Raw genomic sequence first — 14,459 nt, forward strand, 5'->3', positions numbered from 1 at the left:
TGTGATAACTTGATTATAGGTTATAGGTTCAAATGTTTGAGAGAAAGTAGTGGTAAAGGCTTTATAATTGGCAAATAATTGATTACTAGACAAATAATGAGTGATTGAATATGTTGTGACATGATTAATGGAACAAGGGATATCTACTTGAGAAGCTTCTAAATATCTAAGAATATGCTTAAGTCTAATAGTTTTCCTAAGATTAGAAACATGATCAGTAGAATGATGTGAACTTGAAGAAACAATATCTAAAGCAAATTAATGAATGGATGAACTTTGCAAAGAATGGGGAGTTTCTAATGTAAACTAATGTCATTATGGAAGGAATGTTGAGAAATAGGTAACTCAACAGATAGTAAATCAGATGAAGTAGAATTACTTGAATTGAGATAAAAAAAAATCAAGAACTAGATCATGCATACCAATTGTTTGAGGAAATGTGAAATGATCGTTGGTGTGCTTTATTTGCAAGAAAAGAAAAAATGTGCTCATGAAAAACTACATTCCTAGAAATGAGTACCTTGCCAACATCAATATCAAAAACCTAAATACCTTTTGTCCCATTGAGATAGTCAATGAAAAAACACTTACTAGCCCTTTTATCAAATTTGGTTCTATTTTGCACTAAAGATGAAGCATAACATAAACTACAAATACTCTAAAATAGCTATAGCAAGGTGGTTTGTTATAAAGATATTCATATGGAGATTTATCATGAAAAAGCCTAAAAGGTGTCCTATTTATAATGTATGCTGTTGTGAGGACTGCATCTCCTCAGAACTTAAATGGTAAACCAGACTGGTGTAATAGACCTCTAGTGACAATAAGAAGATGTTGATGTTTACGCTCAACAACTCTATTTTGTTGAGGCTCGGTACAAGACAGATGATGAACAATACCTATTGAATTAAAAAATTCACTAAGCCTAAATTCATTACATTATCTGACTTGATGCACTTGCTTTTGGTTGAAAATTGATTCTGAACAAGATTGCAAAAATACTAAACAATGACAGATACAAGAGTAAGGAAGTAATGATGACCCCCAAGAGTAGGAACTTTATATGGCCCCCAAATGTCAGAATGAACAATTTCAAAAGTAGCACTTGTATTTTTAACATGAACAAGAAATGGTAACCTTTTTGGCTTTGTTAAATGACATACATCACATATCAAAGTATCTAAACAATGAATCTCAAGATGTGTTTGATGTAACACACTTATTTTGTTTGTAAGTATATGACCTAGTCTAAAGTACTAAAGATCAAATCGAGTTTGAATTGTTTTACAATTATTTGCAAAGATAGCAAAAGGTAAATTTACAATTTTATCAAGACTAAACTTTGATAGATATTGATCATCTTAACTGTCTTGTATGAAATATAAGCAGGATGAAACTTTACCAACCTTAGTTACTTTCCATGATGTGAGGTCCTAAACAACACAACACTCATCAGTGAAAATGAAATAATTTTGTTTAGAACTTGTTAATTTACTTATTGAAACAAGATTAAACTAAAAAGAAGGTACACAAAGTACATTATGCAATACTAACATCCTAATTCTTATATGTGTGACAAGAGCTTGAAGATTGTTAGGCAATTGAACAAAACAATTATAAATAGGATAAGCATGATTGAAATTTTTTAAAGAGCATGAAACATGATCACTTGCTCCAATATCCATTATCCAGGAATTTGGTTTAATCATGATGCTATGAGTACATTTATTGTGAGCTATGCTGGAACAAAGATGGTTAGAAAAAATACCTACAATAGTGGAAATGACCAAAGAAAAAGTCTATTGATTCTTTGATAGAATACCTTGATCAGTGTTAGAATTATCAACATTAATAAATGCCATTAATTTTTGAAGTTGTTATCTTATGATAAACATCTGGCACGTAGAATTAGAACCATGACACTTTTCTTCTTGGCTTGGCTGTGATAGTCCTTCTGCATATGAAGATGAACTAGTAATAGTAGAAACACTATTAACAGCAAAATTAGGATTTTGTTTTCTAAAGCTTCCTTTGTCCTTGTCCTTTGTAAACTTGAAGTCTTTAAGAAAACCTATTAGTCTAAAGCATTTTTCCTTCATATGACCCTTTTTACCACAATGGTTGCAAGTCACATCTGGTTTTTCCTTCCTCCTGTTATCAACAGCTACTGCCATTATAGATGACTTAATCAAAGGATTAGATTGTAACAAAAGACTTCTTTAATTTTTTTCTTGAAGAACTAAATTTTACACTCTATCTAAAGTAGGAAAAGTTTCTATAACAATAATCTGAGTTCTCAAAGCTGAAAAAGAGTCATTGAGCCCATTGATGAACCTAAACACCATATCTTTCTTGTACTGGTCAAAGCATTTTTAAAACATGTTGAATTGCATTTCCCACACTCACATTGTGGCAGGGGCCTGTAATTTTTCAACTCTTTTTAAATACCTTTAATTCAATGAAGTATGAATCTACATATCTATAGCCTTGAGAAACACTGCCAAGATTATATTGGAGATTACAAGCCCTTGTGTTATCGCGTTAAGCAAAATTTAACTTCAAAGTATCCCAAACTTCAATAGTTGAATCCATGTAAAATATAGTGAAAGTAATAAGAGATGTAATTGATTCTAAGAGCCAAGCTAAGATCAAATTATTACAACGAATCCATGGCCCAAACAATGAATTAGTGTTAGCTGGTTTAGGTATAGTTCCATCTTTAAACACTACCTTATTCCTAATTGAAAGAGCAAGCATGAATGATCTGATCCAAGCAACATAGTTGTTGGATGTGAGTTTAGGAGTAATCACAACTCATCCGTGATGATTAGTGTGATGAAGGAAATAAGGAGATTGTGAATCTTCATTGGCAGATGTGGTATCCTTAGTCTAACTACCTATTTCTCAAGCAAGAAATCAAGAATTTCAACAAAATGAGCAAGAATCACCATAAATCAACAAGAAATGATGCCAAACAAAAATTAAATCTATCGCAATAAAACTTTCAATCAGAAAAAGGAGCAAGAACTCTTACCAAGAACCCTAGTTTCTACTTTTATACCATGTTAAAAACTGAAATCGAAGATGAAGAGTATTGTGGAAGCTTTAAGCAATTTTTCATTAAGGAATAAATGCTGCACAATAGAGTATTTATTATCAACTAACTCAAGTAAAGAAAGTCAACTAAAATAAAAGAAAGCTAACCAACTAACTAATTGATATTTTTATAGTTTAATAAACAGTAAGTGTAAAAGTAAAAATAAATAACACAAGTTTATTTTTATTACAGAGCATGTAATTCACACATGCTCCTTTCCTTTCTTCTTAAAGTCTTAAGTTCTTCAACCTAGTTGATAGTTTCTCTCTTTGATCTTCAATCACCGATTTCTTATCAAATTGATTTATCCCTAATTATTACAAAAGCAATAGACAAATCCAAAACTAAAAGGGAATTATTAGTGTGGAAAATACCATCGATAGGCTTATTTAAGTTTAATGTGGATAAAGCATCCAAGAGATGTCTAAAGGAAGCTAGTATAGGTGGAGTGTTACGAGATAAAGCGAGAGATGTAAAGATTTAATTCTTTAAACCAATTGACAAGGGGATTCAAATCTAGTAGAATTACTTACAATTGGGGAAGTATTCATGTTATTTGTCACTTCAATATAGCTAGACTTGCATAAATTGGTGGTGGAATGTGATTTGATGAATGTGGTAAAGAATCCTAATTTGACACATTAGAAAATGTGAAAGATTGAATTCTATAATGCTCAAACAAGAAATTGAAAAATTACTCATATCTTAAGATCAACAAATGGTATTACTGATAATTTATCAAAAGTGAGGGTACAAAGACCTTGAGAGATGTTGGTGGTGGGATTAAGATAACTAGGTGATCAGGGTAGTTAGTTTTAAGGACTGAATTGTGAGTTTGCACTTATAGGGTGTGGCCATGTCAATAAGTGACTATTGTGGGGTCTTGAAATGGATGAAAAGTGGTAAAAAGGTTGGACGATTAATGATTTTTGAAATGTTCAATTGCGAGTGGAGGATTTTCCGTGATGCTTGGGTTCAGTGTTTGGTATGACCTACATTGAGTCTATGAATGGTGCTAGAGGAATTGGATGGATGAAGGTTGCAAATTTGGAAGCATTGTGGAGGCTTGCATTATATTGATATATTTATATATATATATATATATAGTTATAGGGAGCAAGGTGATATGTAAGCATGTTGTATTGAGGTTATGTAATTCTCTTTGAGTTATTCTTGCTGAATTTTGGGAACATGCATCATTGATGATCAATGGTAGAGTGTAAAGTGTAAGCCAATTGACGTAGATACACTATTTAAGCATGCATACAAGGTGTTTGAAGAAATTTTAAGGTTAGGGTTTGAATCCTTTTAAATTTTAGCCTTTCCTTCTTTGAAGTTAGGAGTTTTGAAGCTAAAGAAAAACCTAAACTAATCCCATGAAATGCTTCGTAATAAAATCACATTAATTTCATTAAAACCAAAAATTAAACATTACAAATCTGAAAATCAAATAGATTATTATTATTATTACTATAATAACAAAATTAATTTTATTTATATTTCATAAACAAGCAAAGTTAGAGTGATAACATTTGAGCATTTACCTTATTAATTATATGATTTTTACTAAAAATAAAATTTGAAATCTTTTCCTAATTTAAAAAAAAAATTAAAGCTACAGTAGTGGTTCCTCGGTAGACCAACCCACCTATCAATCTGCCACGATCTACAATTGCGTACTATTACTGTTTCAACCAAATCATTTTCTTTATTTTGTACCAATCAAATATTCCCTACAGCCAACAGCATTGTACCACCAACTTTGTTTTTTTATTTAAAAAAATCCCTAATTAATTATTAAAAGCAAAAAGGGTTAGCATAAAAAACTAAAGCATAAGAACCGAAAAACTCTCCCAAGTTACCTGTAAAAGTTATCGCTGTCTCTCCACACAAGGTGAGAGACGTGACAGGTCTGTTCTCATTCGTCGATGTAAGATGATGCGTTGTCGAGACAGGATTGGTCAACCGCGCGCGTCGTTGTACGATGATGTCCCATATACCATTTTTATTATAGTTTCTTTTACCTGTTCTTTGGAGTATTTTAAGCAAGCCCTGTCTGAATATCTACTTCATTTACTTGTTTTTGCTAAGTCTAGCCTTTCTTCCTAACTTTCCTTTTCTTAATTTTACCAAAACAAGATAAGCCCCCCTCAGTCCAGAGTCTTTGTCTTTGTTTAATCGTTTATTTTGGGGTTGAAACTTGAATGAATCTGCTTCTGTGGTTGCCTTTCTTTTTCCACCCTGAAAGAGAAAGAAAAATGAGACTCAACTATGTATGAATAAGGTAAAAAACAAAAGAAAAAAGGCTGTAGGGTTTGTGGTTTGAATGTAAGGAGAGTGGTACATCAACAATCGAAAGATCTCAGCGTTTTTGCTCTGTGAATCTTTTTAGGGTTTCTGAACTCTCTCCTATTTTCCATAGCTCCGACTCTTCCTTCCTCTTTCTTTTGTTTTTCTTTGGAATCCTTTTACTAGAAATTTTTCTCTATTGACACTTTTTTTTGTGGATTTCATTGGAAAATCTTTCGGGGTTACCGTTTTCTCCTGCTACTTTCCTTCTAAAGCTTAGATAGTTCTTGCGGCCGTTGACGGGGCGCTGGTTTGTCATGATTCTCTCCAAAATTTGACCTTTTCTTTTTCCGTTTATATTTCTGGGTTGAAGCTTTTCTAGTGAATATTTGTATATATTTTGCCCGAATCTCTGGGTTTAACTACAAGAATTTTGAAGTATCTTTCTTCTTAAATTTGGTGAGTAATGAGTATTCTTTTTTGCTGTTTTAAGCTTTAGGGTTTCCCGGAAATCTTTATTTATGACGTATGAGCTTTCACGGTAGGACATGGCAAGAGGGAAAATTCAGATGAAGCGAATTGAAAATGCAACAAGCCGGCAAGTGACCTTCTCCAAGCGCCGAAACGGGCTGTTGAAGAAGGCTTACGAGCTATCCGTTCTCTGTGATGCTGAAGTTGCTGTCATCATTTTTTCACCGAAAGGAAGAGTTTATGAGTTCTCAAACTCTGAGTATGTTCCTTCATCAATTCTTTTTTATTCGAATACTGAAAATCCTACCTTTCTTGTTGAAGGTGGTATATATGAATGCGTGTTGTAGCAACCAAGTATGGGTAGTTTATTTCTTCTTCGATTGCACAAGCTGCAAAAAGAATGTTCATTAGCTGACACCATGCCAAATCATTCAGTTTTTCTTTTCTTGTTAGCTGAATTAGACTTTTTGGCAGGTTGTTTTGGCTAGTTAGGCACTCAGCGCAAATGGTAAAAATTGTACCAAATATGTGTGAAAGCTGTTTGACTTGTGTTCCTTTCTGTAACAAATTGCTGGGCATTTAGATAATTCATGGTAGTAAGTTGTAACATAGAATTCTGGAGATGCATGTTTACTGCTTGATTTACAAGCAAAAACATTTAGTAAATCAGTCCTTGTTGGGGGTCAATTTAAAAAAAAAAAAAATTATGAATGAAAAGGAACTTAAAATTGGAACCCACATTAAGAGATGATACGCTAGACGGTATGTTTAGATTTTTCTACTGAAGCTTGACTAGATGTGGTCAGAACTTTGCAACCTACTCTCAGTTGATTAATTAGCTGCTCAGGGAGTACTGGAATATTCTTATTATAGTCTCACTACATCTAGGATCCAAGTTACTTACACATGACTTAATATTTTGGCCGAAGCAAGAAAAAAACATTAAATTGTTTACATGTGCGGAAGTCCTTATGCATAATTATGCTCTCGAGATTATTTGGAACTCCTTATATAATTTTATTTACAAGTCTTAGCCTGAGTGCATGTTTTTCCTCTCTAACGATCCTATTACTAGAGATACAATGATTGCACAAGTCTTGAGTTAACATCGATATTTTTGAAGTCTTAGTTAGAGTAGAGTGAGGCCTTAAACTGGCTTAAGTGGAGGAAAATAATTCATGTAATTCATCCTAAGTAGTAATTATTAAGATTTTGTTTAGTTGCATTTGATGGTAGTTTTATAAATCATCTTATTTTCTTCTCTATTCTCCTCCCTCAGGTCTTAATTCATTGACATTGGCTTTTTGGTTCTTTTTCATTATTCTGGTGTTGTCCATTTCTGTTTAAGGTTAAATCTTTATCCAAAAATTGTTAAGGGATTTTCGAAATACATCTGACTACTGTAATTAAGTTGAATATCATTTGCTACCCAAATTTGTCACTCGATACTTTTCTCTTTCAAGCTGTGATTTGGTTGAACAACTCCTTTCTACGAAATCAGTTTTAGAGTAGAAGTGATATGTGACACGCTTTTAGTCATGATAACCAGATTGATATTGTAATTCTTTAAGTCTGTATATGCCTTTGATGCTGTTTGCAAGCAATCAACTAGTGCTTTCTATTATCGTTGGATTGATGTGATACTACCAGTTTTTAGCATCATTTTGAGCTAGGAGTGACAATTGATACAAAAATTAAGAACATGGTAGAGGGAGTAGTAATATATACAGAAATTGATATTCCTTGATGATGAGGCTCTATTGGCTTTTAGCTAGAATATGGTACTTTAATAAACAGTTTTTATCTATATACATTGTAGAAAAAATTGGTACTACAAGTTCAACAAGAGAGATGGTGAGAAACCCTATATCAATAGAATCAACACCCTTGTATTTGTGTCAAATTAAAGTCGCACACATTTTGCATCTAGTGGATGAAAAATCTAGCCGGAGTAATTTTCTTGTTTCCAGGATGAATTCATATTTTTTTTGTTTGGGAGCAATGCAATCCACAGAAACCTCCAACCAATTTTGAGTCTCCTTCCTTTTCCAAACAATGTATTTTATCCACTAGCGTAATCTTCTTAGAAAGTCTCTTTTGCTCATTGTTGTTTTGATATATTTTCAATCCCTTTTTTTTTTTTTTTGGCTTCATTTAGGCTTCAGGTTAATGAATATAATAAAATAATGTTCCTGTCACATTGAATGTAAAACTTAGTAGCAGAAAGCCAAGCCATTATTTTTCAGTGCTGCACAGATGAATAAATATGTTTCAAATACACAATCTGAAATTTCGTTTTCTCAATGCTTATATATGAAATAAGAAAAATATTAGTATATCCAATACAATTTGATGATTCCACAGAATTAATCTGAAACCTCCTTCCATTTGTAAGCAATGTACATCATCACACAAGTAAATCTTTGTCGAGAAGTAGTCCCTTTCGCTCATTATTGTTTGGTCTTATTCACAATCCCAAGTCCAGTTTTAGTCATGGTTTCTGGTTACTGAATCTAATAATATTCCTTTAACAGGACATATAATATATAGTAGCATGAATACATGAATTTCTATGTTTCTCTTGCACGATCTGAACGTTCATTTTCTCAATGCTTTTTATAGGAAATAAGAGTAAAATATTATTTTTTCCAACACATGATAATCCTGCTTATTCTATTGAGATAGCACTAGATTAAATTTCATATCATGTGGAGATGGAAGTCCTATTAGCAACTCGAATACAGTTGAGATCAAAAGCCTTTCATCTTTTGAAATGGTAGATGTCCAGGTAAAATAACTAATGCATAAGTATAAGACACTAGGCTCTGGTGGGACCCTAACTGAATGATGATCATTGACCCATTAGTAGATATGAGTCCACACGCGTTGTACACTTTTCTCCTTTTACTGAAATTCTTTCCACTTATTGATAAAAGAATTTGATCTTGACGGTGTTATAACAATTATGTATAAAACTGGATAGTGTGTGTGTATATATATGTGTGTGTGTGTGTGTCTCTATTGGCACGAAAGAGCGATTGAGTTATGCTGCTGGCCTTTCAATATTGTTCTTACAAATAGATAACAAGAATTGATAGCATTTTGTGTTTTGAATGCATCAGCATGCAAAAGACGATAGAACGATACCATAAATATATCAAAGAAGTGCAAAATGACAAGCCTGAGATGGAACGGTACTCGCAGGTCAGACCTCAATCTTTGACTGTACAAATGTTTATGAATCTTTTAAGCCGAAGGCAGTGCTGAACTTGCACATTCGTATTGAAAAGTTTCCTCGTTGTTTTAAAGAAAAATGCTTAGCGACAATGATTAGGTTAAAGCATTGCTAATTAACTGCAATTGGTTTTTCAACCTCATGGTTTAGGGTATGATATTCACTCAAAAACTTTCTGTTGCGTCTTCCACAAGTCATTGCGGAATGAGTATAATGAAGAGTGGTTAGAGATGTAGGAATAAATGAAAAAGGGGAATGAAAGCATCATTTTCCAATTTTACAGTATTTGTTTTCTGTCACTGTCTTGTAACCTAGAAAACAAGAAGGCTTGATCGGCAAAAGCTCATCCTCATGGAAATTTGAAAATGGCAAAATGCTTTGTTGAGTCCTACATTGGGATTTTCATAACCCTCTTAACCGATTCTTGAGCAAATGAAAAAGGTTAAGGTCAAATTTGTAAAGAGCTGAGGTTACAGAAATGGCCCATGGTGAAGCATTTGTAGCTTTTGGAGGGCTTTGGCAGTGAAATACTGTAGTTTTCTGTCCTTGTACTCCTCTGAATTTGCTTGGTTTCACCGCTCTAACTTTTGATGATTCCATCAAATGATACACACCATTTAATTAGTAAAGACGCATTGTATGACTGATTTACTTATTTTCAAAACATTAGAGGAAAATATACACTACAATTTAAGTACTGTTTAGTTTCAAGTAGCAAGAGTTCAATATATTTAAAAACAAAAAGGATATTTAAGTTTATTGGTTTTGAGACCATGGATCGATATGACAAGTTACGTAGAAAAAAGAAAAAAAAGAAAACAGAAGTTATGCTTGCAAATTTGAATGCAACAACATACACTTCATTTTTACGACCTCAGTTCTTTCTCTCCCCAGCATACTTTATCATCCATGAAAGTTGTTTTTTGAGTTTTTCATTGTTCAAATATTCAAATTATATATATTTCTAACTACTATTGGAGGTAGATATATATACCTGAGACTTGAAACACCATAGACTAAAACTTACCTATTTAAAGGACTTCAAGATAGCCTAGCCAGCTCTTCTTAAGTGAGTTTTCCTGATATTATCATCAAACTCCTCATGCCTCATTAATGGTACATTTGCAATGCTTCACCTCTTGTAATTCTAAAGCTGGGAAATCCTAATGTCTGGCTTAGGATAACTATGGATGTTTCTTCTCATATGATATTGATAACTAAAGGTATCCTTACTGTTCACTAAACAAGCTCCCTTGAGTGTGGAAATAAGGTTCAAGCCTTTCAATGCATTCAGAAATTGTCGCTAATATGCTAAAACTAACAACTACTATTTCCTAGTGGAAAATATAACCAGGACACGCTTCTACCTGTTACCTTGAGCATAAAACTTTGGTGAGGCCATTATAATATTTTTAGATAATTTTACATGGGTATCATATAATGGATGCTATTTCACAATATGCTCAAATAGAAATAATGATGTTTTAGCTCCAGTGCTGCGATAACATGATAACTGCGTTTTCTGGGAACTGAATATTGATCTATCGTAATTCATACTGCTCTATGAACTTTTGTGTGTTCTTCAACATAACATATGCACATTCTGATTTGCTTATGAAATTTGGACTGTAGCAACTGAGGGTTGAAGCAGCAAATATGGTCAAGAAGATTGAGCTTCTTGAAGTTTCTCGAAGGTTGTTAGTTTGATGCTTCTTCCAGACATGTATGTTACTTACCTCATTCTTCCAAGTAGTAAGTGTATATAAACTTTCAAAATTTTGTTGTCTCAGGAAGCTATTGGGTCAGGGACTGGGCTTGTGCTCTGTCGAGGAACTTCAGGAGGTTCAAAACCAGCTCGAACGCAGCTTGAGAAACATCAGGGCAAGAAAGGTTTGTAACCAACAAAATTGAACTGCCCTTTTTCATGCCATGTCTCAGTACCAAAATGTGGGAATATAAGTGAATGTAAGCTTTTGAATTTTTCATGTCTTATGTTCCAGAGCCATGTATTTAAGGAGCAGATAGAGCAACTAAAAGCAAAGGTACGACGACTAAAGAAGCATGCAAGACTTTACTTGTAGGGCAAGTCGTTTCAGTGTTCTTTAATAAAAGCTTCTTATATTTATTCATCTCAATTCAGGAGAGACTTCTGCGAGAAGAGAATACAAAATTATCTGAAAAGGTGATACTTCTTGTCATTCCTAAATTTCACATGCTCTTTTTCACTGTCGGGCATGAGTCATGAACTTCATGATTTTATAATTGAGTTTATGATCCAAATCTAGATTTATTCTGAATGATAAATGAGTGAAGAGGAGCTGCCCATTGCTAGAAACATTTCTAGTTTCCTGGATAATGATAGAAGATACTAATTGTTCACTGGACGTTTTAGTTTGCTGGGAAGCAAAAGCGGCCATCAACTCAACGGAAAGAAGCTGCAATATTTGGCAGCCAAAGCAGCCAGAGGTCAGAAGTGGAGACAGAACTGTTCATTGGACTGCCAGAAAACCGCTGCTCCTAGCAAGCTGGTCTTTGGACATAGAAATGTAATTCGACCCATCTCATCTCATCAATTAGTTTCAACCGTCGAATAATTGCGCGGCTGAAATCGCCTTTGTACTAGGAATAATGCTGTGTGAATTTTCCCAGCCGTCCTAATTAGCCTCCATTATTACGACAAGTATTTATTCTTGATCCTGTTTTACTAGTAAGTATATACGTGTATTACTATATAGTGTTAAAGATCATGATGTACTAGTTTTCATGAAACTTTGAATTCTGGTTTATCATCTTCCTTACATAATATCCTCAACGTACGGTGAGTTTGTAGTTGTTTTATGTATATGTAGTAGTAGTAGTAATATTTTCATTTGTCCATCTGGATGTATGAACTGATCGAAAAGCATCAAAGCATAATTTAAGAACTTGACTGAAACTTTCTAGCTCATTTGGGCATGCAAAGAGTGACACGTCTTCGAGGTAATTTCAGAATAAAGCCAGAAGGGTGGATAGGGTTTCTTTCTTGATTTGCTTTTGGAAGAGATATCTGTTTTGGGCCTAAAGTCCAGAAGGGTGGAGAAATCGAAGCCCGCCCATTAACAATTGGGTCTGACACTGTTTCAGGCCTTTCATCCACGGAACAAAAACATCTAAAAGGGGAGGGGTTACTACTATTTACCTAGGCACTTTTTGTTCGAATTAAGTGCCACAGGCATGATAAAAGTTAGATAATCTACCACTCAAGTTAGACTCAGAAGTTCTTAAACCTCACTTATGATTCTTTTTTTTTTTGGGCTAAATAAGATGATTCAGGACAATTAGCACTGCTCTTAAAGAGTAATTATCTGTTTTGATGTTATCTGAGCAATCGTTTCAACATTTTGGCAATAAAATTGTTTATCATCGGAGTTGTGAGTTAAACCAAGCTCTCCCTCACTTGTTCTTTCTCTGCTTCTCAGTGTTTCTATCACTTTCTCAGGCCAAGTTATTATTATTTGCATGATTTATCAGGCGTGTAGAGAATGGGGCCTCTGCTCTGCATTTATCTCTTTGTTTTTTTTGTTTTTAATCTTTTTGTTTTTCTAATCTTCAATAATAGCTTTAGCTTCCAAGTCCCATTACCCGCCCCAAGCTATATACATATATAGTATCGAGACAAGTCTAGCCTGCCCCAGCCAGCCTGCGCCTTTGTGCCGCAACCCCACACACCCCCCATCTGTCTGTCTCTCCACCCCGGTTGTCACATTTTTGTTTCAGAAAACATAGAATAAAACACTACACATGCAAGAGAAACAGACAGACCAAAAGCAGAGAAATAATAAGAGATAAGAATGAAAGAGAAAGAGAGAGAGAGAGAGTTGGTAACTTGTTGAGTAATATTTTTTTTATAATATGTACGATGATGCATCTGATAACTGATGGTGTTTGTCCATTGGCGCATATATAAAATAATATGGGTAACCTGATCTGATCATACGCCCTGCACTCATCAATGGTCACCACCACAGAATATTTTTCATATTCTATTGTCCCCGCGAAACAGGACCACTTTGAATTTGAAATCAGCAGGCAGCAGCTCCCCTCCCCCATCTCTCTGATAGATTCAATTTAGATTTCAGAGTTAGTGAAGTAGTCAGGAATATTGTGTAGGAGGAATCTGCCAAGTTTTGCGTAAACTGAATCTCTGAATATCATCTCAGCTACCATTTCTCTCTATTTCCACTAAAATATTATCCAAATTTGTTCCCTTTTTTTATGTTTATGTCAAACCGTAACCCTTCAAAAATGGTCCAAAAGTCACTTGCACGAGTAACGGAGTGGCCACTTGAATGAATGGCTTTCAATTAGGAAGACTTGTTGTCTACAAGTCGTTCATCATATCATTATTGCCTTTTGTCTTTCCTTTTTCACAATGGGAGGGGAAACAAAGTTTCACAGAGCTCCTCCGGATGGCTGTCCAGAGGAAACAAAAGTTATGACAGCTTCTTCAATAATAGACACATTTAAAGCGCCCTTTGTCACCATCAATCCCTAAAACCCTTTCCTTCTTTGAATACAGAAAGAAACCTTGTAGCGCTAAAACTGGTGATGAAATTGAAACGGCACAAGATTTCACAAGCAGCTGAGACACCCCCACAAATTAAGGCAGCTTATAGCACCTGCATTTCTCTTCCTGCAAGCATTCCTCAAACAGATGCTACATCAATTAATGGAGTTGGTCAACTATATCTCCTCACTCTTCAATTAAAAACCCTCATCTCTCACTTAAATACATTGTACCATTTGACTTTCTTCTGGCTACTATATTTGGTTTGCATTTTTGAATTTCCCGCTCCATTTTACCTACTGTACCAATACTATAAGAGCCTATATATAGCACCACCCACGTCAGGTTACCGTTGATCCTAGTAGAAAATATTAAATCCTAATGCTTAGTGTCAGTCAGTCATGTAAGCTTATCGAAGGTCCTTGTAATTAAAGCCTAGCCTTTTAACTTCATAATATACATTACTGGGTAGCAAGGCTAAGATTATAATTAGGGTTCCAGTCTAGTATATCCATCACAAGTGTTGCCACAGTTTTGTCTCGCCCGTCCAAAAACACACCTCTGAATAAAGAAAGAGGAGGTTAGGGCTGAAAGAAAACATTTTGATTATAGTGGAAGGACCCATCTTCTCTCTCATATTAAATTTATTCCTTTCAACTCTGCTTCTTCTTCTTCTTCTTCTAATCTGACACCTCTATCAATTCAGGGCCGGGGTCTCACTCAGATACCATACCTCACTTTAGTTTCGAAATTTCTGGGAATCTTGGCCTTTATGCCCCCTGCCCTGCATGCTCTTGTATTTACATCTCTTCTCCCACCTG

At 34.4% G+C, this 14,459-nt stretch overlaps 1 protein-coding gene across 5 annotated transcripts; it reads left to right on the plus strand.

Annotated features, from left to right (window-relative positions):
• The first annotated feature begins 5,159 nt into the window (after positions 1-5,159).
• LOC110418239 (MADS-box protein SOC1-like) lies at positions 5,160-11,997 on the plus strand. Of its 5 annotated transcripts, none has more exons than XM_021431292.1 (8): positions 5,160-5,845; positions 5,932-6,116; positions 8,980-9,061; positions 10,725-10,786; positions 10,883-10,982; positions 11,093-11,134; positions 11,233-11,274; positions 11,485-11,997. In XM_021431292.1, exons 2-8 carry the CDS (start codon positions 5,935-5,937, stop codon positions 11,611-11,613), a joined length of 639 nt encoding a protein of 212 aa, XP_021286967.1. In that variant the 5' UTR covers positions 5,160-5,845; positions 5,932-5,934; the 3' UTR covers positions 11,614-11,997. The 5 variants fall into 5 exon arrangements, with proteins under 5 accessions (XP_021286967.1, XP_021288469.1, XP_021287716.1 ...); XM_021432794.1 differs by having other exon boundaries at positions 5,160-5,696; positions 5,880-6,116; XM_021432041.1 differs by having other exon boundaries at positions 5,160-5,381; positions 5,880-6,116.
• Positions 11,998-14,459: the final 2,462 nt, after the last annotated feature.

Source organism: Theobroma umbraticum, unplaced genomic scaffold, assembly GCF_002168275.2.
Source record: "Theobroma umbraticum cultivar Fairchild unplaced genomic scaffold, ASM216827v3 scaffold_30.0, whole genome shotgun sequence".
NCBI lineage: Eukaryota > Viridiplantae > Streptophyta > Magnoliopsida > Malvales > Malvaceae > Theobroma > Theobroma umbraticum.

Excerpts from the sequence above, each read along its gene's own strand:
- LOC110418239 (XM_021431292.1), top strand. The coding sequence starts at position 5,935 with ATGGCAAGAGGGAAAATTCAGATGAAGCGAATTGAAAATGCAACAAGC. Across the intron at positions 6,117-8,979 it reads TATGAGTTCTCAAACTCTGA|CATGCAAAAGACGATAGAAC; the intron begins GTATGTTCCTTC and ends TGAATGCATCAG. Across the intron at positions 11,135-11,232 it reads TAGAGCAACTAAAAGCAAAG|GAGAGACTTCTGCGAGAAGA; the intron begins GTACGACGACTA and ends ATCTCAATTCAG.